Source organism: Danio rerio, chromosome 3, assembly GCF_052040795.2.
Source record: "Danio rerio strain M-AB ecotype USA chromosome 3, GRCz13ab, whole genome shotgun sequence".
Taxonomy (NCBI): Eukaryota; Metazoa; Chordata; class Actinopteri; order Cypriniformes; family Danionidae; genus Danio; species Danio rerio.
Genome location: NC_141023.1, coordinates 32,326,710 through 32,350,673, shown reverse-complemented (window position 1 = coordinate 32,350,673; position 23,964 = coordinate 32,326,710). Strand labels below are relative to the sequence as shown.

The following is a 23,964-nucleotide window of genomic DNA, read 5'->3' as shown; positions in this document are numbered from 1 at the left end:
ATCTTAATGCTAAATAATAATGACACAAAACATCTGGTAAAACTTGTTTTTGTAAAACTGCATTTTTACAGATTTGACTGCTGGACTGCTCCATGATCGCAGGTGGGGGTCACATTTGCAAAGATGTTATAATACCACGTCTTTGGACTGGCGAAAACTGTAGCACCTGGAGGAAATCCACGTGAACACAGGGAGAACACAGAAATGCCACCTGACCCAGCCGAGGCTTGAACCAGTGACCTTCTTGCTGTGAGTAGATTGTACTACCCACTGCATCGTTATATATAATGTATTGATATAATTTCTACTTTTAGGTATTTATTTTGGGGCCCTCAGATTTCTTGGGGCCCCAAGCGGGCGCTTACCTCGCTTATCGGATAAATCCACCCCTGATTAAATGACAAATTTGATTATTGCTGCTTCAGTGTAGCACAATAAATCCATGACACTCAAAATACTTCATTAACAGAAAAAAACACACTCTTGATGGAGCTTTTAATATATTATGATTTATTATTCATCACAACTGTAATTATTAAATACACTGTGAACTTCCTCTTCTGCAGTTTTAGAACAACTGTCTATGAATTTATTTCATTCTCAAATGTAAAATAGTTTCATGTAAACTTAAAAACAAGCATGAGACATACAAAGGACAGGATGAGAGTGCTAACCTAAACAAACAGTAAAATGCAAAACTTAAATTATTTAAAATTAATTTTACAGCGATCCTACAACATACATTGGGGCATATTTACCAATGCAGAAATCCGTAAGACAAGTCAAGCTATTTTACACCCTGTCCCAGCTGTCTCAGAGTATTAGTAAACCAACACTGGATGGCCTTGCATTAATTATTGGTGAGCACAGCGTCCAAACATTTTAAGTCCACCTGTCGTACTCTTGGTTGGCGATTCAGACAAGATGGATGGTGTTAGTGAAGATGGCCTGACAGGTACAAAATCAGGTTTATGCTAGTGCTTGGAACTTAAAACAATTCTTCAGGTTAATAAATCTAGATCATCCGGGTGATCTGGATCTAACCACTTGCATCCCACTCCACGTTTCCTTCAACAGTTCTTGCGTTTCGTTGTGCGGAAAGTTAAAAACAAAGTTTGCATAGACATAATTTGCTTGCTTTCCTTTTGAACAGTAGTGCCTTAAGAGGAAGCAATGACCATTGAGGTCAGTTAGGGCACTACTGACAGGTCAGGAGGAAAACGGACTTCCTGCAGTTGAGACTGAATGATGCAACAAGTCTAGTAAACACATGAGACACCATTACAATATTAACATTGAGTATTTGGCTACTGTATTGCAACCCAGATACTACTTCAGATCTACTCTGCCTTGACAGAAAATACTATATGCTGAAAGTCCTAAAAGCATGGTCCAATCACCTGGTGAATGCATCAAATTATTCATAATACTGAGGAGTCAGTGGATTACAGGTTCAATCGGTGTTCACTTCAAACAAGGAGTAACACTGTTTGGGTGAAGGTTTTGTTAAGGACGATATTTGATAAACACAAAATCTTTTCTCTCACAACTCTTTGGGCTAATTTCCCCCTTCAATGGGACACAATAATCATAACGCACTCGAAAAAATAAACAATAATCAGTATTAAACACCATCTCCCAAACCACAAATACTGCAGACAAGCGGGTGATTATAAAATGTTTAAATAAATAATAACTGCTTAGATTTGTTCTCCAGGATGTTGGGAGAAGAAATGTGCAAAAATAATTTTCAGCGCTTAAAAACAAACAGAAATATCAATCCTGTGATTAAATACAACACTCTCGTAAAACAAAACTCACTGCCATTCCAGTCTACCAGGCCTCCTGCGTAGAAAAATAAAAAAATCTAATCCAAAACAAGACTAATAACAGCTGTAATAGATATTATATGGTTCCATCCGGTTAAATTAAGTTTTTACACGTCAAAACATTACAACCTGAAGCAAAGGGCTTCAGAGGTCAAAGGTTAATGCTACAGCGCTGCACCAAAACCTTCCCAATGAACAAGGTGCAGACTTAAGGAGTCGTGTGAGCTGGATTAGAGAGTGCCTACATTAAAGAACCGATCAGTGGTGAAAATCAACAGGCCTCAGTGCATACATTTGTTAAGATCCTAGTCTGAACTGACACCCATATCAACATCAAGATATTTAACATCAAACCACACAGATACCTGGAGTGACCTACACGCTCGGTAGATCATTTTAAACATTTTCTGCAATTTATGTAATGCCATTAGTTCGAAAAAGAACAAAGAGAAGACTTCGGAGTGAATCTCAGAACAGGCTAATATCTATTTTATGGTTTGGGGGTCTCTGAGTGGAAATAGACGATGTTTATATTGATCTTTTATTTCTTAGGTTAACTGGGATAGCTAAAAGTGTCCGTTTCCACTGTTAAGAAGAACGTACCTTTTCCATGCTGTTCAACCACTCCCCAAAACATACAAGTCCCCCAAAAGACTAAGACTGGAAGGACAAGTTCCTCAGGGAAGCGGCGAGACCCGTCTGCAGCACGAGAATGTGACACGATTCACTACACTGCCAAGGCACAGACATACAAGAACACACAAACACACACTAACAATCAACAGTACGATGAATAAATAGGTCCTCCAGAACACTCACAGATAAGTTATTACTAGTCACCGCCGCACACCGTCATGCAGCAGAAATGTTTTATTCAGGTATTCTGGTTTTGAGACCCCTCTCTTGTGAATGATGGACAGTGGGGGATTGAGCGGGACAGGACTGGCACAGATGGCGCTAGAGGTCTCTGTATATCATGGCACCCAGTACTCTAGAAATATAACTAATCATACAGCCGATCTCATCAAGCAGGCATCCACCTTCCAAAAACAAATAAATAACCCCTTCCTGTTTCGGCACTGGGTGAAAACACTGTGCAGATGAGACCATGAGGAAGGCAGGGCAGATGCAGTGGTCTAGTTATCTTTGTGAAATGAGTTCTTGAGATGAAATGGATGTTAGAGGAGATTGTTCATTTTCCCTCTCTGTTTCTCTCTCTTGGCCTGAAGACATTTTAATTCCTTGTCCTCTTTTGTCTTGCATTCTCCTGTTCTTATTCTTCTTCTTGCTGAAGGAACGGCAAAAATTAGGCCAAATCTTTCGCCGCTGCGGCTCCATTCTTCTCTTCAGTCTCTCCTCCAGCTCCGCTTTTGTCCTTTTTCTTACTCCCCTTCTCCTTTTTCTTCTCCTTCTCAGCTTTTTCCTTCTCCTTCTTCAGCCTTTCCTTCTCGTTCTTCTCCTTCTCTTTCTTCTCACGGGATTTCTGCTTCTCCTCCTCTTTCTCCCGCTTCTTGTCCTCCTTGGTTTTCTTCTTCTTCTTCCCGTCTTCCTCCACTGCCGTTTTTGTGATCTCTGGGCAGGGTGGTAATGGTGCGTTGTTTGCAGTGGGTGATGGGATTGTGGGGGTGATGTGCTCAGACACAACTTTAGGTGAGGGCTGGAGCATGTTTGCAGTGGATGCGTGTGCGGTTGGAGCAGGTGGTGTGGTAGTAGATGATGTCGTAGCTAGCGGACTAGGCCCATGTGGAGCTGGGGGACGCACACTGGCTCCCGTGTTAGTGGCATGTGGCATTGGAGGTTTTGAAGCCACTGCGCTGGTGCCACCACCAAGGGGCTGCAGTGGAACGATATCCTGACCCAAACTGCCAGAGATGGAGCCCTTTTTATTTTGTGAATGAAACGGCGTCTTGGACTTTCTAAGTCCAGGAAGTGACAGGAGGCTTGATGAAGCACGTAAAGGCCCAGGTGGAGGGACATGAGCGCCCAGGAATGACAGGCTCCCACCAGAGCTGATTGCAGCAGCCCGCTGTTTCTGCTCGTAGATGGCCCTTGTGCCATGCAAACGGCGCACCGGCTGGTGAGTCAACTCTCCACGAGATTCCCGCCACTTACGCACCTGAATACTGCACTCCCTCTCGATGAGGGCCTCAGTCACAGACAGAGAGATCACCTGAAAACAGAAAAGAAAGTATGGGAAAGGATATTGTGGACACAACCACTGCTTCTCCTACAGTAAATGAGAGTTTGTGCACACACCTCTTGCACCAGAACATCCTCCTTAATAGATTCGGGCGGGATATTCCTCAGACGATCCATAGTCTCGTACATGCCCTGCAGTTCCCGGAGCTTATCCACAGACCCCAACATCTGCTTGAGGAGCACCAAACCCACCCTAAACACGATCTTCACTCCTGACAGACAACACAAAAATATACATTTATACTCTCTATTTGGCACATAATGCTAAAACCAATCCATCAAAATATTGAACAGTTTTCAACACTGATAATAATTCACTTTTGACATTTAAAATGACAACTCTTTTAAATTCATATCTATATCTATATACATCTATCATATATATATATATATATATATATATATATATATATATACACACACACATATATATATATATACATACATACATACATACATATATAAAAAAATATATATACATACATATATATAAAAATATATATAAATACATACATACACTATATATATATATATATATAATATATATATATATATATATATATATATATATATATATATATATATATATATATATATATATGTATGTACGTACATACATACATACATACATACATACATACATACATACATATATACATATATATATATACACACACACGAGTCTCAATTTTTGCTGCGACATTTGAATGGTAGAGTGAGAATCATTCGCAAGTGAGAACCAGTGGAGTCAACAACATGAAAGCATGGATCCATCCTGCCATCCTCCATTTTGAGGGATATTTTCTTGAAACACTTTGGGCGGATTAGTACCAATTGAGCATTGTGTCAATGCCACAGCTAACCTAAGTATTGTTGCTGACCATGTCCATCCTTTTATGACCACAGTGTACCCATCTTCTAATGGCTACTTCCAGCAGGATAATGCACCATGTCACAAAGCACAAATTATTTCCGACTAGTTTCTTGAACATGACAATGAGTTTACTGTACTCAAATGGCCTCCAGAGTCACCAGATCTCAATCCAATAGAGCACGTTTGGGATGTGTTGAAATGGGACATTCACATAATGGATGTGCAGCCGACAAATCTGCAGCAACTGTGTAATGCTATCATGTCAATGTGGACAAAAATCTCTGAGAAATATTTCCAGCACCTTGTTTAATCTATGGCACAAAGGATTAAGGCAGCTCTGAAGGCAAAAGAGGGTCCAACTCAGTAATAGTAAGGTGTACCTAAGTGGCCAGTGAGTATATATATATGATATACATTATATAGATATATGCTATTGATATATACATTTTTTTCCAGTATATTCATAAATAAATGGCACCAGGGTGAGAATAAGTGATAGTCAAACTTAAAAAGAAATTATGACAACAAGCAGTTTTATATATGCTTCATGTTTCAATTGTTTCATTATGAATAATGCAAGTAAACATGCTTTTTAAGAAATAAGCAGGAGAATTACAACTAATAAAATACAAGTGAGAACTAATGAAATATATATAATTGATTATAGATGTGAACTTCATTTATATGCGAGCTGTTTGTCTCTTTTTTTTGCGCAATAAAATAAAACCTTTATTCTGTGATAAGCATATATTTTCTGAAACAGAAAAAATACTAGTCAATAGGTGCCAACTACCAGTTATTTTTTTAAATATCTCCCCTACCTCCCCAAAAATGGTTTTGGAAAAGAAAGAATAAGTAAATGATGGCAGTTTAGTAAAATTAAAGTTTAAAAGTGATGTTTAGTCAGTATCTACGTTTCCATCCACCTATTTTGATGGGCATTTTAGATATGCGCATAAAAAACAACTTTTTTTTTTTATTAAATGGGTCATGTGATTTTGTTATAAGAGATCATGTGGTGATGAAAATGTGTACAAATTGACAAATCAGTAGGCTGAGCACATTGTAAAACATCTGAAATGTTGTTTTGGCCATTCTAAAATGCCTTAACCATTTCAGTATTAGTGTTATTATATTATTAATGACCTCCAGAACTGCCAAGAGTGTCTGTGCTCCACGTCTCACGCCTTCAAACGCCACAAGGTGTTCACTGTGGGTCAGGATTGCCCTCTCAGGCACAAGTCATTTATTAAATGAAGAAAAGATTGACACAGCTTCTCATACTGCAGCAAATTCCGTTTTTAGTGTTGATATTTGGTGCCAGATAATCAGGAAGTGGCAATTTTGTTCTATTTTGATGAAAACACTGCTGTATTTGTACGTATTTTATGAGATATTCCAGTTTTGCGCATAAAGTTAATTCGTATTTTTGGATGGAAACATAGCTATTTCAATTGTAATTTCTCATATTCATGATTTTATTAAACTTTTAGTTTCATTAAAAGTAAATAATTTATGTTACATTCAGATATCACTAATAGTGACTGTTGCACATTTAGACACATTTTAATTTGAAACAACTTGACTCAAAAGCTGCTTCGTTCTTAAAAGTATAACTAACCTTCACAGAAGAACATGTCCCAGACCCGCAGAACACAAGACCAAGGCAGTGTGCGGGAGAAAATGCACATGAACCATTCTGTCATATAGAGTATAGGGTCAATCTTAAATTTCTTCAGGTGACGGTAGGCCATGGGACACACTCTCCTCAGAAGAGAGAAAAAAATCTCTCCATCCAGCTGGATCGCTTCCTGCAAGACAGAAGTGGAAGAGAAAAAGAGTGGTTAATAATAATAAAAACAAACACTACTCTGTGGTCACTTTGAGCTGCAGAACACTTACCAAACCAGCACTGTAGTAGCCAGGCAAGAATTTCTCACAGATTTGCACCAGACACCAGAAGGCTTGCTAAAGAAATGAGAGGGAAAATGGTGACTGGTTCATATTCTGTGATATTCCTCTAGTCATAAATTCGTCATCCTGTTTCTCTATGCAAAACAAAATACTCTTTTACCTCAGCAGGCATGTGCATGAGCAGCACTGCAGCCACTGGAGCCTGGGCCTGACAGTAGCCCTCATCTGGCCGGTAGACGGTGTAGGCTTTCAGTATACGGTACAGGTCCTGCTGCCTGAACACACAAAGAAAGGGAAATACAGACATGAGTAAAAAAAAAAAAAAAGGATGGAAATGTAGATTCAAGTTTTGGATAGACACCATTGATTTTTATTTGATGTGGTAAGAGTCATTTAGGACTGAACTAGGGCTATACAACATTGGAAAAAAGTGACAGCGATATTTATTTTTTAGCAATATATATTAAATATGAATATATATAATATGAATGTAATTTCATAAGACCACTATTTGTAAATAATTCATCATTTTACATTAATTGTGATGATTTTGCTGGGAATTGCATCTGAATAAAATATACAAAAATATGTATGCTGAACCAATATATCGTGCAGACAGTATATTCTGGCCAGCCTGAATGTTCATTTGCCTCACAATTTGATCTTTTAATCGAAATTACTTTAAATTACCCTAATAACCACAAAAGGTCTATTATGTTAAAGACGTATCATAAGGTCAGCATTATTTACCCTACTTCATATGTTCACTTAAGACATAACTGAATGTTTACATAATATAACTGTATGTATCTGACTGTTCAAGCACAGTAACAATTCAGGATTGCATGCTGTCTCTCCACACACACTTCAGGTGTAACAAAGTTTAATCATGATTTTTAACATTAAGCATGCTCTGTTTTCAAGTTATTTCCTTAAAACTACAACTTCAGACTAAAGTATTTTTCTTTGGGCATATACAAGAAAAAGATGCATTTGTATTTAAGAAAAAAAAGTAGTTTGTTAAGTTATGTTTTATGAACTGTGCATGCGAAAGGTAAATGTGTATGCAATAAATTATAAATATTAAAATATAACAATTTTTTTTTTAAAGGGGGAGTTTTGTTTTATGAGCTGCTGCAGGCTTTTTGGGGGTATAAAAAGATCCCTATCTGTTTTTGCGGTAGTTACGAATTGGAATTTTTTGGATGGATAGACAGACAGACAGACAGACAGACAGACAGACAGACAGACAGACAGACAGATAGATAGATAGATAGATAGATATAGATAGATAGATAGAGTTTAAAGTGTACTGTTCATTTACTGTTTTTAAGTATTTTGTATGCTGGAAATATTCCATATAATTCAACAGATGAAACAACACACTGAGCAGAGGAGGAAAGTGTGAAAAGCGTGGGGGAAGAGCAAAACTGAGAGGATCAGTGCTGGTATCAATAAACAACGACTAAGAGAGTAAAGACACAGAAGGGAAAAAACCCATATTTTGTAATCATCTAAATAAAAGCCTTACATCACCCTTCCCTTGATAAATCCTTCCTTTGTACTTACCCGTGTCCTCCGCGAGCAGCAAACATCTCGTGAAATGGAAACTGCCTGTGCAAGTCCTTCTCTATGATGTCCAACCACTTGGGATCCCCCTGCTCCTGCTCCAACTCCTGACACACACATAAAAAAAAGAAACTTTAACAGATATGTATCTGATAACAAAAAAAATTCATGTCGAGCAGTTAAAGTAAGATTTAAAACTGTAAAGTGAGTATAAAAACAGTGTGCAACAATTTGCCACAGGAAGATATTTTCTTGTCTGTTCCAAAAGATTGTAGATGTAGATTTGAAAATTACCTATTTATCAACGCTCCAAGTCTACACTATCGTTTTCAATTCTTTCCATCATTAATCGCTAAAACGACAAAAAAAAAAATCGTTTTCGTAAGACACTTTTTCCTGCGTCTCATCCAACTGGTATTTATGTAGTTTAATTCTCTTGAAACGTTGCGGAAAATATTGCAACTGTGGTCTGGTTTTGCAGCTAAACAAAAGCTCCCAGTAAACATTCCGTATTCTTTGAAGGCAATATAGAGAATGTACGAACTGACATTAATTTATGATAAAGCTGTCAAAATGGACAGAATTTAAACATCTTTACAATGTTTTATACAATGTTAGATGAATTGGTCACATGACTGCATTGGCTAAAATGTGACATCGTTTTCGAAAGCCTCCAGTTTCGCAGTCTACACTGCAGGGCAAAAACAGCACTTTCAAACTGATTCATTTTGGACAGCGTTTCCCAAAATATATTTCGTGTTACTTAAAAAACCCTATTTTATTGTGGACGGACAGCCATAACTAAACGAACAATATGTTTATAAATGAAAACGTATTAAAGTGGACATATGAATGAGAGACCATAAATGGGAGAAACAACAATGGACAATATGGCAGAATATACCCTAACCCATGGGTCTCAAACTTGATTCCTGGAGGGCTGCTCCAACCCAAATCAAACACAGCTGATCCAACTAATCAAGGTGTTCAAGACTACTAGAGAGTATTAAGCAGGCGTAAGTTGGAAGTGCTTGGAGCTATACTATACAGAGCCGTGGCCCTCCAGGAATTGAGCTTCAGACCACTGCCCTAAAAAGGTCTAAAAAAATCTGCATTGCAATAAAAATCACCTGAATCAAAACTAACTAACATGCTCTTAAAGTCCCCTTCTATTGCCTATTTGAAATATGTCATTCGTTTAGGAGTTTATTATAGATTCTGAGATTTGTCTAGTTCCCCATTCGAATAGACAGAACTTCGTGGATCCAAAATTGCTGCCATGAGAATTTCCAAATATGGCCTCTTAGCAGTTTCCTTAAAGAAGACTTTCTCCAGAGATTATAGATATACAAAGACTGTTCAGTAACATTACTGTGAATGGGGAAAAGTGGAATCATTATGGCCACCAGAATAAAGGAAGTCCTACCTTCCGGTTGAAATACCCAACCGTGTATAAATGTATCAATCGTACTGAAATAGCAAGTAGATGGAGCGAACAGGAAATGTAACATATTTTTATTTAATGTCAGCAGGCAAGGCTATTTTCAAGGCATGAGCATAATAAATCAATAATATAGAATTAAAATCAACAATCAAATGAATACATCAGTTAAATAAGATTTTTACCACTAATGCATGATAAAAATTCTAAAACAACTTAAGCAACAACAGTAATGGGACAGGTCACTTCAGATTTTATTGTTGATTGATTTAAAATCTGTCATTTAGTTGCGAGTTCAGCAAGGAAATTTTCAAGATTTCAGGATTCCTCCATTTAATTAGGACTTTGGTTTTGGATGAGCTGTCCTGGGGTATCGCAAACATGGCCGCAGAGTGAATAGACTTTCCTTGAAAGGAACTTTGCTTTCTCATACCTCAAACTTCCCAGGATTGGAGTCAAGGAGCTCCTGGCTGTTGGAAAGCAGCTGCCAGGCTTTAGCTCTGAGCGATGAGGGGATTCCTTTTCTGCAGCGCATTTTAACCTGCATCAGAAGCAAAGCATAACTCACCATTGTATCAACAATTATAAGGAAAGTATTTCCTAATTCAGAATAGAGTGCATTGTGTAAGCTTTTAAGTGAGAAACTGACCTTTTGAAAGCGTCGGGATACCCATTTGTCCCAGTTTCTGAACATGTCAAGCCATTTCATCTCCCTCTGTCTGGCCACAGCCACAGCAAGCTCTGCCTCACTACAACACAGAGGTCACAAGTACATAAACCACACAAAACACATAAACCTACTGGTAACACTTTTGATGGTCCAGTTGATATGTTGTTATGCTTCTTTAACTGACAATAAGAAATTTTGCAAGTACATGTAAACTAACACTAACCCTAAAAGTCTACTTATATAATCTAATTAGAATTATTTGGCATGTAGATGCAATAAACATAAATTCAACAAACAGACCATCAAAATAAAGTGCGACCAACGTAAAAGCTCCCACCCTGGCTCTGAGAGAAGGACGAACCTGAGACAAAAGGGTTTATACTTGAGCTTTCATATAGCTCAAGCAGTAAAGCATTGCACTAACAACAACAAGGTAGCTGGTTGGCAAGAAATGACAAAATGTGCACCTTTAATTTGCGATATATCATAAAGATTTTATATAGATGCAATAATATAATATAATATAATAATAATATACAATAATTGATTTGAAAAGTGTTGTCGCTAAAGTAATAATGACTTATTAAAAAAAGAAAAAGCGTAGTGAATTCACAAAGCGAATGACACCAAAGGCAGAACCTCTAGTGTGATCTCTGAACATGAAGCTTACCTTATTTGCTTGTATAATCTGACAATTGCTTTGGCTTTTACTCCAAGATGATTTACATATTCCAGTTACTCTTAAACAAGCGAAAGACACAAAAAGCTTGCACACATATGAACGGCTGTTGAATGCTGAGAGTATTTGATTATATGCATAAAATGGTATTTTAATACTGCATTTCCCACACATCTCTAGTTTAAGTTTCAGATCAAATAAGCTAGATTAGCCTTGATGTTCACACAAAAAACAATTGTTTTTGGAGAACATCACTGTATGCTCTGCTTGTTTTATAATAGTGTTCAATTTATTTTTCTGTTTTGAATATTGTTGAAATGAAATGACTTGCTGTATATTGAGGGGAAGTAATTTGTTTATAATGCTAGTAAACATTGTTTTATTCATAGCTATCGCAAGACCTCGGTTAAACGTCTCATCTGAAAGACGGCGCTCACCAAGCAGAATAGGGTCCCCTTCACCATACTGGGGCATTGGGACCCACACAGACCGCAGGTTGAGCACCCCCTGCTGGCCTCACTAACACCACTTCCAACAGTATCATAGCTTTCCCGTGTGGTCTCCAATCCTGGTACTGACTGGGTGCAGCCCTGCTTAGCTTAAATGGGCAATTATGTGAGAGTTGCAGAGAGCTAGCTGCCGACTAAACTACGAGGTGGGGATTTAATGTACAAAAAACAGAGAATGAAATGACCAGGCAAAGGATGCTTAGTCAGGCTAAGCACTTGCTAGGAGCACAAAGCCAATATTTACACTTTCTGACTCACTTCTAAATTAAACTTAAGATGTATAAAAACAAAACAAAAAAAGCAGTGAGATCTAAATCTGACAGGCAGCACGCTGACCATATGAGAAGGCCTAATTTAAGGCTCTCTCACGCAGAAAATTTTTAAATAGCTGGACATGTGGTGGTTAATGCATTCATGCCGAACAAGAATAAAAAAAGGAAATGTTCAAATGCAAAAGAACAGTGTGATTGCCCATTTTAGCACAATTAGTCAGTACAAGAGGCACAGCAGAGACAGTCGAGGGAAGAGAGAGACTAAAAGTGAGACAGTCAGTGCTCTCTGACTCAAATGAGACCTCTCAGCACAATCTGAGTCACTCACAACAAACACATGAAGGACACAGAAAAAGAGCGAGCAACACTGACACAGGAAAGCAGCCCCAACTGTTTAGCCTGCTCTCAGTCATAGGTGTGAATTATTCATTTCCTACCAGCACACATCACATCAGGGGCCTGGCAATTAACCTATAATTCACTTTCATTCTGAATCGACCTGCTCTGATTTATCCAACCAACATTTGAGTCACAGAGATGACTGTGAATATTGATTTTTGTCAACATGTTCCGTTTCAATATTTTGTTTACTCCTGACATTTTCAATATAAATGTTGATTCAATCGTTCATGAATATCTTAAACTCTACTTTAAAAATAATCAATGCCTGTGACTCTAAATGTTTTGCCCTATATGAAAAATTACAATTTAACAGTGTTAACACATCTTCGTAAAACATTTAAAAATCAGACACCTCTAAGAGAATGCATTTAATTAATTAAGAGTTTTGAAGATGAATGAAAGTCTTGCAGGTTGGCAATAATGTGAGGGTGAGTAATTACAGGATAATCATTTTTGGGTGATTAACTCTTTAATGATTAAAGGATGACTGATATATGATGACTAATATACTACAGATGTCAATAGTGCCGTGTCACACAGCCAACTGGTGCACGTGTGTGTCCATGTGAGCAAATAGTTTATTTTTTCTCTTCCTAATTTTGCACAGGATACTGTGTAGACCAGTGGTTTCCAACATTTTATAACCTGCCCTCTAAATCAAATACAGCCTCCCTGAAATGTTTTAATGAACCCGCTATTTGTGGCAGGTTAGTAACTTGTACAGGAGAAGTCTTCACATAAACTGCCAATGATGTGAATAACTATAAAATGACACGACAGATCACAAAGCGAAGAGAGATTCAGGATAAATCTCAATGCCATAAGCTGGTAGACCGTCAGCGAATCAATCAGGAAGCAGGCAGAGAGCGTTCAGACTAGAGCTGCGGAGGAGAGATTGTTTTACCTATTTAGATTTGGTCCTGATCCTGCACAATGTCTGTGTAAAAATGCACATATACACCTTGTTGATTGTAACTATATTAAGATTCAGATAATGAATGAGCATGGCAAAATACAACACAACATCACAAATGTTTAGTTGCTGCACCGTTCTGTTTCTCCAAGCACAATATTGGACCGTTTGTATTAAACAAAATATCATCCATGCTTAATAGACCTATAGCCCTGTCAATTTAGTAATCGATTAATCTTTACTCATGACAATTAAGTTTTCGAATATAATAATATTAATATTTAAAAATAATAAATAAAAATGTAGTGGTTACCTTATGTCGTGGCCATACAACCACCCAGGTTTGCATCATCTTCTAATTATTCAAATCCTTTTATTGAGTCTTGTTTACATGCGTAACTAATGCCGAGTTCAGACTGCATGATTTTAGCACCGATTTTCTGTGAGATATTTGACATGCTAAACATCTGGACCTGTTGCTGATTCAAAATCATGCCATGTGAAATGAGTTCTGGTTGAAAAATTACAGTGCCGATTAACTTCAGCGAGAAGGTTGGAGAGAAGTTAAAAATGCTTCTTTTCAGTCCAAGTTATTTAGACTCACAAAATAAAGGAAAAACTAGAGTAAATATGGCAGGAACTGAGCAATACCACAACCGGGTCAAAAACGAAAAAAAGTTTAGTGGAAAATGCTAATCCTCTTCAAACACCCGGTAGGCAAAATATGTACATTTTTCACCCCACTAAAGGTGAAACTACATAATCTTTCTCATTATGTAGTTAATAACGAAAGATATCCTATGTAACTTGACCTCGCATTGTTCCCATTTCACTTCTCGTGCGTTTGGGCGCAAGACGTAGTTTGTGGATGAAGAGACAAAGATGTTGAAACATCTGTGACGCAACTACATTAAAAATCCTGCAGTCTGAACTTGACATTAGTAATACTAAAATCAAATGTCATATGCACTAAAAGAAAATTAGGAATTTGAATTAAGTTGACAAGCAAGTCGAAAAGAACATTTTCAAAATGTTTGCAGCAAATGGAAGAGTTTATCCATTTTGAAACAGTTTTTTTACACATTTAAATTTTGAAGTGGTTTGGCCTTGCTCTCTTTACTTGTAAGTAGGCCCACATGGAATCTGCTCGTGCAGAAATCTGTAGATTTCCAGTTTTTTAGCCCATGGAGTAAATTTATATTCATTCCGTTTCAGTAATATTATTAACAAATATGAAAATGTTCAAATGATTGATTTACAAAAAGTTTGTAAAGTCACATTTCTGTCTGTTAGTAGATATATATTATGAGAGACTTGCTTTGTTTACCAAATAAGTGGCTCTAACTGGATTTGCATTGTAAACGTTAATTAAAAGTTAAAAATATATATATTTTATTTAATATAGTATATTTATATATATTATACATAATAAATTTATAAATTACGTTTTTAGTTATGATACTCTAAAAAATAGCAAGAAATGTCTGCAGATTCTGTCTGGTCCTAGTAATAAGGAAACCACACAAAGAAGATGTAAGAATGTAGTTTTGTGCCCTTCAGTTCACACACACACACACACACACACTCACTTGGTCTCACTGTACTGCGCTCCTCCCAGGAAGCCGTATTTATCAGTTTTCCTCACTGGACCGTTGATCTCAGAGTCTGAGCCAATGGAGCTGCCGTCCTCGCCGAGCCCCGACAGAGACTCCAGTGTGCCTGACATGAGGCTGGCAGACTCCAGGTAGCTGAGCGTGTCTGGGGCCGGTCGTCTGTATGTAGAGGGCAGACCCAATGACCCAGCAGACTCATGCACCAGTACTGCTGGAGGTTCAGCTCTGGAGGGTGTGCAGGGGAGTTCATGAGTCATCATGGTGGTGCTTGGAGTGTTGGGTTCGGGCTCCGGGACTGCTTGTGCTTCTGTTTGCCTGGAGTCTTGCGAAGAGAGGGCCGGGTTGGAGTTGGGAAGGGGAGGAGGTGTAGATTGAGGAGGAATGTCTATGGGGGAAGCGGGACTGGAAGTCTGGCTGACTTGAACATTGGGATAGAGATTAGGACTGGGATTAAGTTCAGGCGATGGCGGCATCTGTTGCTCCTGCTCTGAGCTCTGCGATTCAGCGTGCTGCTCAACCAAATCATCTTTCCCATTAGTTTCTCCTTGTGTAGCAGCGAGTACCTCTGCTGGCGGACCAGCAGTGCTCTTAGTTCCCACTGAAGAGGATGAGGTACTGTTTTGGCCAGGTGTGCTCTCCCAAGATGAAGAATTTCTTCCACCTGTCTGTAATGTAGGGTTTCCCATCACGGCTCGATCACCATAGAGAGAGGATTTTGGGATGGGAGTTTCTGAGGGGAGAGGCTGTGGGCTGGAGGGAGCAGGCACTGGTTGTTCACCCATACCAGGAGGGGAGGGAGTGATGGTGGTGATTTCAGCCATAGCTTCTGCTCCTCAGTAATACGGCTGATCAAAAGAAGAAAAAACACAACAATCACAAGCCTGACATTACATTTTCCTTTTAAATAAAATAAATGAGGGGAAATATATTGAAGTGTATGCATGTAGTGGGAGACAATGCATTAATCTAAATCCTAAAAAACAAGAAAGAAAAACTATTTAAAATAATTTTGTCACTTATGAGAAAAATGATACCAAAAAATTATTGACAAACTGTATTTGCATTAGAAGTCTACTGAGCAAAAGTCTACACATTTCTTATTCGCTTACAGAAACTGTGACAAGTTTAAATAAACTTGGAAAAAAAAAAATCTCCTATGATCCCTTGGGTTACTTTTATATGTTCACAAATACTGTAAACAGTCATTTGAAAAACACTATCAAAGTTCCAAATAACAGTTTTCACCTTTAATATACATTTTAAATAAATAATAATGCAGCCTTCCAATTGCATGTCTTACTGTAAAACAAATGTCAAAACAAACTGAATGCATCCTTGCTGAATATGTTAAATAAGTATCAATACATTTTATATGTAACTAAATATTCCTTTTTGAAACAAGATATAAAAAAAACATACTGGCCCTAAACTTTAAATGTACCACTGTTTCATAGGTAAGATGATTTTTCTATACATATGTTATGCATATATACATACAAATTTACATGCATATATTTTAATTATTTGTCTAACCCTGAACTGATTTTTACAAATTATATATATATCATATGCATTTATCATATTTCATTTGTAAATGTGAGCTTGGGCTGCACAATATATCTTTTTAGCATGGATATCGCAATAAATATGTCTGCAATAGTCACATCGCAGGACATGCAATGTTAAGTTGGGATTATAGCTAATCAACACTTGAGAGTACATGAGAATTGTGAAGTCATTGAAAAGTATAACCGCAACATTGAATCTTTATCATTTGCATGTGTTTTAAAGGCTTTTCAGGAGTGTTTAAGACATTCAGGCACAATAACGTATAACATTGAAATGTCTATGAAGAATACATTTACCGAATAATTATAATGATTATTTTATTTTTTTAATTTCTGTAGATAAATAACGCTTCATTCTCTGAAAAACCATAAGGCAATGTTTCTTTTACTTGTTTATTTGCTCTATTGTAATTATTCTTGCTTGCAATGTTGTTTGTTTTTATACATGACCCTTACAAAATCAACCAGTTCACTCTAAATTAATCTTTTTTTCCACTAAAATTGAGTTATTCAAGCTAGTGAAGTTGTATTTATGTTGCATTATTTAATCGCATAAAAACTAAATATTGCAATGTCAGATTTTTCCAAAATCATGCAGCCCTAGTGTGTACTCAAAAGGTGCCAATTATGGGACAAAGCAGTTCAATTTGACACCCAAACGATGAGTGATGCTTTCTTAAGATTCTCTTTTCAGTCTAGGTAACATAATGACAAACAAGATAACTTATGCATGGTTTTAACAAGAGTTACAACCATTTACCCTTTTGTACAAAAAAAACTAATTAATTAATATACAACCATTTTAATGACAAGATTCAAATGTCTCTTTAAATTAGGAAGTGCATTAAACAAAGGTTTTAACAATTTGGCATAATGCACTGCCTGTAAACATATCCTAAAGGGTAGGACACATCAGACTAGAGGACCTTTGTACTGCTTGGTTAACACAAGGTTGAACTTGTTTGACAAAGTCATAAATTAGATGCAATTAATCTTCAATTACTTGTCTAAGTGTATAGCAACGCTAGTCGATGCAGGTCCAGTGTAGGTGGAGAGTAAAGGAACAGGGCATCACTGCTTCCTCTTTTACTAAAATCTGACTCTTCTTCTTCCGCATGATCTATAAATAAACATGTCCGAGTACACATGCTTGCAGGACATAAAAAGGAAGTGGTTCCTTCACAAAAGCATTGTGGTGACTAAATATCTGACACGCCAGTGAAGACAAAATGCTATCTAGGCAGAATGCTCACTAGGTTTTGACATTTACCTTGTGCTGTCAAACTGGGATGTCTAAAAACTGATAAAACACCAGCAAAATATTAAAATGTAAAGGTTTGTAATAAAGCATTAACCAATGCATCTTCAAAGAAACAAAAGAAGAAAAATGTATAAAAGTTTAGAAACACAAGTGTGTGTAAATGAAGAGGAAATCTAATTTTGGGGTGAGCTGTCCCTTTAAACCATGGGTCTCAAACTCGATTCCTGGAGGGCCGCAGCTCTGCAAAGTTTTGCTCCAAACCCTAATCAAACACACCTCATCTAGTAGTGTTTAGTAGTCTTGAACTCCTTGATTAGTTGTATCAGCTGTGTTTGATTATGGTTAGAGCTGCGCAGACTGTGCAGAGCTGCGGCCCTCCGGGAGTTGAGTTTGAGACCTATGCTTTAAATTAAATTTAGTACTATAAATTAGGGCTGGGCGATATGGCAAAAATGCAATCTCAATATTTATTTTCCATATTGAATGATAATAACAATAAATATTTTGATATAAGTTGTTAATGCTTCCAGACTTAAGAGTATTCCAACAATGACACAATGAAGCCACAAAAATTAGAGGATTTATTAACTACTAGCAAAACATATTTTCGGTCAATAAACTTTCAGTGGCCAAAAATTCAGTACATCTTTAATAACACATTTTTAGATTCCCATTGTTGCACATTTCTACAGTGAGATTGGCTCTTGGATCAATATAGAGTATTAAAGTCCAGAGCTTATTGAAATAACTTTTATCACAATTTAATATAATATCGTTTATCGTCCCAGCCCTACTATAAAGTATTCAGTTATCGATACAGTAATGTCATAGTTCATTTGGTAAATATAAATAACTAAATATAAATAAATGTTATTATATTTACATTATATAAATTATATTATATTTAAACAACTATTTATGCTTAACAATACAACAATTAAAACAATCAAACCATACTAAAACTCATAAACATGTCTTGGTCGATATAAATCCTCATAAGAATTTAATAAAATGCCATTTATCGACTATTATGTCATTAAATTTGTGATGATAAAACTCATTTATGTGTACATATGAGCCTATTCTGTAGTTCTAAAATACCCAACATCAGTATTGTGACATATTTCCCTGTTTGCACACTATTTACATCCACTGTTCTAGTCTGTGTTTTAGTTTAAAACAAGTAGTGTGTTCAAACATTAAATTAGACTTAAAGTCAGTTAATGCCTTTATTAAACTAAAAACAACTTCATGCAATTAGGGGTGTGGCTTTTAGACACAGACGACTAACAAAACTTTATGAAGATGAATGAGTACAAAGTGTGTAAGTGCAGTGTGAATAGAGGGTGTTGTTTAATTTCAGCATTCCTCCTTAACATCTCATACTCACAGGAAACTATTGGTTGAGTTGACTTTATTGGTACCTGTAAGTAGATTCTTTTTGCAGCAAAGTATGGCATTTGATGAAAACAATTAAATCACAGATAAACACATACAAAAGTACCTTATAAAATATTATTATTTATCCAGAGCGACAATAGATGATGGAACAAAGCTATTCCTGTATTGTTTTGTCCTACTAAAAAGCATCTGAAACCTTCGACCCAAAGGGAGCAGGGTAAACTTCCCAGACAGAGGATGAGAGCTACAGCTACTAGTATTTTGGGCAATCCGTAAAAGCTGCCTACTATACAGTGATTCATTAGTCAGATGTGATTCGCCAATCAACCTGCTTGACCATCTAAAAACCTGGCTCAGTCTACTTCTGTATTCAAGGGACAGACTTCAAACCATGCCACCAGAGCGAAATATAGAATAGATGTAATAAAAGCAGCTGAATGATTAAAGCCAAGACGTCTTCAATACCATTCCAGAGTGATTTCATGAGGACTTTAATATATTACTCATTCCGACAAGCAAAGCTCTACATAGTTACTTTATAGCCAGTTCAATCAGCCAGTGAATTGTTAAAATTTTTGGACCAATTAAAAGCTCAAATCATTCCAGTTGATTTTGTGACTCGGTTCAACAAATCAGTTAAAAGATCCGACTCAAGTGGACAATACGTCCAGGAATCGGACAATGCCAGTTTGTGGGACTCCACCCATACACATGAACTGTGCTCGTTCCGGGTGACCAAGACTTTTATCCTATCCTAATATCCCCAGCGTGGACATGAAAGAGATGTAAACAAACGACACATGCGAACAGCCAATGTGGGGTTTTAAAAGGGCATGTGTGAAAACGTGAGAGCTGTCAACTGTTGTGATCGACCACATGTGAAGTAACTGGGCATTACACTGCTGAGTACCGGGGGTAACCTTAATTTATAAAAGTACAAGAGAACTAGATCACGCTCTTAAGCAAAATAAAAACAGCCTAGCAAGGTCAAAAAGTGAGCAGACACCACCTGAGACTTCTTAACCCACAGGAGACGCTGGATTTGTGACTGCCAAGTTTAACCTAAAGCTGTTAATCGTGCTGTCCGATCTGTCATGCAACAGCCCCTTAACAACACAAATGTGACTTTATTATACAGAGGATTAGCATTCAGTCCATGGTACATGTGGTGATTAGAAAACGGGGATGCTTGTAATTGTGATGTACACTTTTGGCAGGTGAAACTGGCCTGCTAACTCGCTAGCTCATGCCTACAGCAGCCAGTGCGGTCGATGAGCTCAACTTCCCGCTTTACGGCAGAAGAAATGGTGTTGTTTAGTGTGTTCGTCGGTTACATCGCATCTGTCAATTCTGAGAGAAGATAACAGAGAGTGTGCAGACTCACCGCAGCTGAGGGATCTGTCCGTCCGACCCGGGGGGGCTCCTATTCGCTCCGGTTATCGTGACCCCCCCGCCGCCACCGATGAACGGATGTAAGAAGCGAGGGAGGCAGGCCGCTGGTAACGTTAAGCCTCTGGGACGATGAAGAACTTGGAATGATGAACCTAAAAGTGCGGTTATGGGTCTGTGTGTGGCGGGTGGTGTGTTGCTGAGCTAACGGCGTTAGCTAAACACTGCCGCTCTGCACTGGCTTCCCTCTCATCCACGCGCAAACAGATCCGTTTCACTGTTGGCATTGAGTACACTTTTGCGGTGCGTTTTAAAAATGTCAAGGAACCTCCATAAAATATGAATTGGGCCGCATCACTGGAAAAGATAAACACGGCCCTACATCTCGCAGTGTCCGCATTTCCTACAACCAACTGAGTGACAGCGACGTGCGCGCACCCGACTCACAACGCGCAGTACGTCAGTGTCGACTGACGTACTGACGTCCAGTCGATCCAGCCATCGCTTTTGTATGGAGTTTAAAGTTCCCCTAAAATAAATTATAAATAAATACATATATTATTAATATATGTATGACTATATGAATATTTACAATATTACTCATAATAATTACATGATTTAATTCGCATATTAAATAAATAAACACTAGGCATTCTAACATTCTATGAAATGAATCGACTGTCACATATGTATGGAAGCCCAAAGCATACTGTTGTTGTTATTAACAGCATGCTTTGTATGAAGCCAGATGAATCTCAGAAATAATACATCTGCAGAAATAAACCTCATAGGCTACATGCACACTGCACAATTCACATAGACAAAATCCAATTCGTTAATTCAAACCACAACTTGTGAATTCACAATAGAAATCTTTCAAAAATTCATAAATTTTTCTTTCTTCAGTGAATTAGAGTTGTGCATGTATGAATTGTGTTTTGAATTTACAAATTGGATTTGTGTATTTACAAACTGTGTTTTTTAATTCATGATTTAAAATTTTTTTTAAAGTGAATTATGAATTGTAAGTTTGTTATTTGTGAGACTGATCTCCATAGCTTTGCAGATCTTGGAGAGGACAGAATGTGTATTTAACAAATAATTTAGCAAGATACTGGGTCCTGGAAAGATTTCAGGTTTTTGAACATACAGTGCTTCCAGTCTTTAGGTTTAGGTTTTTGCCCCTGAAGTCTCCTCATCCAGGCTCGTAGCCAGGGAAAAGATCCACCCCTCACTGACAAGGGTCCACAATTTGTTGTATTATTATTATTATTATTAATTCAATTCAATTCAGCTTTATTTGTATAGTGCTTTTACAATGTAGATTGTGTCAAAGCAGCTTCACATAAATGGTCATAGTAACTGGATCAGGGTAGTTCAGTTTTTAATGTGTGAGTTCAGTTCAGTTTAGCTCAGTTCAGTGTGGTTTGAAATCATTACTGAGAGTCCAAACACTGAAGAGCAAGTTCATCGATTTGTAGCTTTTCAGATCCTGAACCATGCAAGCCAGTAGCGACAGCGGAGAGGGAAAAAGAGGACCAGACTCAGTTTGGCACGACCATTTTAATTTCTTCGCTGGCCAAAAGTTTTGTGCAGAGCTGCATTAGGTTTTAATTTATTTTTATTCGATTGGCCAAATTCTGAGGAAAGTTGACTGTGCTAGCTAGTTTGTTATTTGCCTAACACATGACAATAGGCTACACTATTTTAAACAATTTTAAATATATGTATGTATGTATATATTTATTTATTTTTTATTTAATTTTATTTTTTTTCTAAATCTTTAGGAAATATTATTAGTACTAGAGACTAAACTGATGGAAAAATAATGAATGAATGAATATTTATTGGTACATTTTTCCATTCAAAATGCTAATCCGGCTAAAAATAGTGCTAAAATGTCAATAAAATGCAATTTTTCAACCTTATAATTAAATAGATAATAAGGCTATTAAATGCAAAAAGGCCCACTTCTTGAAGAGAGCCACCACTTTAACCAGGCTAGCTACAGGCCTGTCATCAAGTTGCATTCACATCCTCAATAAAAACAGTAGGTTATATCAGCACATAGGTCTAATAAAGTGGTGTGGTTCGTCAATTACTTTAAAAAAAAATAAACTGAATGCACGCTTGCTGTGGATGTAAGCAAAAGGTATTAATTAAAAAGTCAACCCTGAATGTTTAACATTGTTGTCAAAGTAACTGCAACAGTTGTACTATATACCTAAATGGAAGTGAGAGAAAATCCAGTGTTAGTGGAGTATTAAATTAGACAGAATAAATGACATCATGTTCATTTAAATATGATCTTTAATATGTTACTTACCAGCTAACATACAACTGACACCCGTTTTACAACCAATGCTCAGAGCTCACATTAAGTTGTGTATTTAGTTACTAATAAAGAAATAGTTACGAGTTCTCAATGCATTTTGTGTCCTCACATACATTTTAGAGATGAAAAGGGTGAAAAAAGAAACCCTTATATAATGTGCAGCTAATTGTTTTGATAAAATTGTGTAACCTTTTTGATTTAATGGAAACTGCAAAGGTTCATGGTCTTTACCACCAGATGCTAATGGAATATGCTCCAAAACACTCTAAAACCATGATTGACTGCTGGAGTGTAATCTTTTGAAATGGCTATGGTCAAAACCATTAGACCTTTGTGATGGTTTATATTGTGATTTAATTTTTTCAGTGGGAAAGAATTTAATAATGATGCTTGAACCACCTCATCAATCATCTTGTAACTGTTCCACTTCTCATGCATCTACTATTTGCTGTTCATTTACTGAAGCTCATGGGCACCTGTATCACATGGCCACCAAGCTTAAGTCAGTGCTTAAATTTTTACTTTTATTTAGCCTAATTAGTTCATATTTAATAACTTTCATTAGATAGTTTGCTTTAAAATGTTCACAGTAGTTTAACTGTAATTTAAAAAAATGAGTATAGTACACAACAAACACTAAAATAAATAAATAAAGTGTTACCATTCATGGCGTTTGATGCAATAATTCCTAATAAATAAGAATAATAAATCAAATAAATGAGCCTAATACATAAACAGTCCAAATTATTAATGATTAAAAGAGTGTTTAAAAAATTAAGAACTGCTTTTATTCTAGCCAAAACAAAATAAATAAGACTTTCTCCAGAAGAAAAAATATTATCAGACATACTGTGAAAACTTCCTTGCTCTGTTAAACATCATTTGGGAAATATATAAGGGAAATATATAAGAAAAAATGCAATGGGGCTATAAATTCTGACTCTAACTGTAGGTATAGAAAATTGCAAGTTAAATTTGTAATTTGTAATTTTTTACAAATTTGTAATTTGTAACATAATGTGTGTATTTTTATATGGTATATTTTATATGTATGGCCATATACCCAAAGCACTTCACATCATGAGGAGGGTTTGTCTCTCCACACCCCCACCAACGTGTAGCATCC

General features: G+C 36.9%; 1 protein-coding gene across 4 annotated transcripts in view; it reads right to left on the bottom strand.

The window, feature by feature from the left end:
- Nucleotides 1-487: 487 nt before the first annotated feature.
- Nucleotides 488-23,964, bottom strand: part of tbc1d10b (TBC1 domain family, member 10b) — a 442,453-nt gene continuing 418,976 nt past the window's right edge. The window contains 11 exon segments of one of the 4 annotated variants that reach the window (NM_001365255.1): nucleotides 488-3,999; nucleotides 4,086-4,240; nucleotides 6,524-6,713; nucleotides 6,805-6,870; nucleotides 6,977-7,091; nucleotides 8,386-8,492; nucleotides 10,260-10,367; nucleotides 10,476-10,575; nucleotides 13,263-13,295; nucleotides 14,861-15,729; nucleotides 20,499-20,967. In NM_001365255.1, the coding sequence (NP_001352184.1) occupies nucleotides 3,136-3,999; nucleotides 4,086-4,240; nucleotides 6,524-6,713; nucleotides 6,805-6,870; nucleotides 6,977-7,091; nucleotides 8,386-8,492; nucleotides 10,260-10,367; nucleotides 10,476-10,575; nucleotides 13,263-13,295; nucleotides 14,861-15,705 (2,583 nt within the window). In that variant the 5' untranslated portion in view covers nucleotides 15,706-15,729; nucleotides 20,499-20,967 and the 3' untranslated portion in view covers nucleotides 488-3,135. 4 annotated transcript variants of the gene reach the window in all.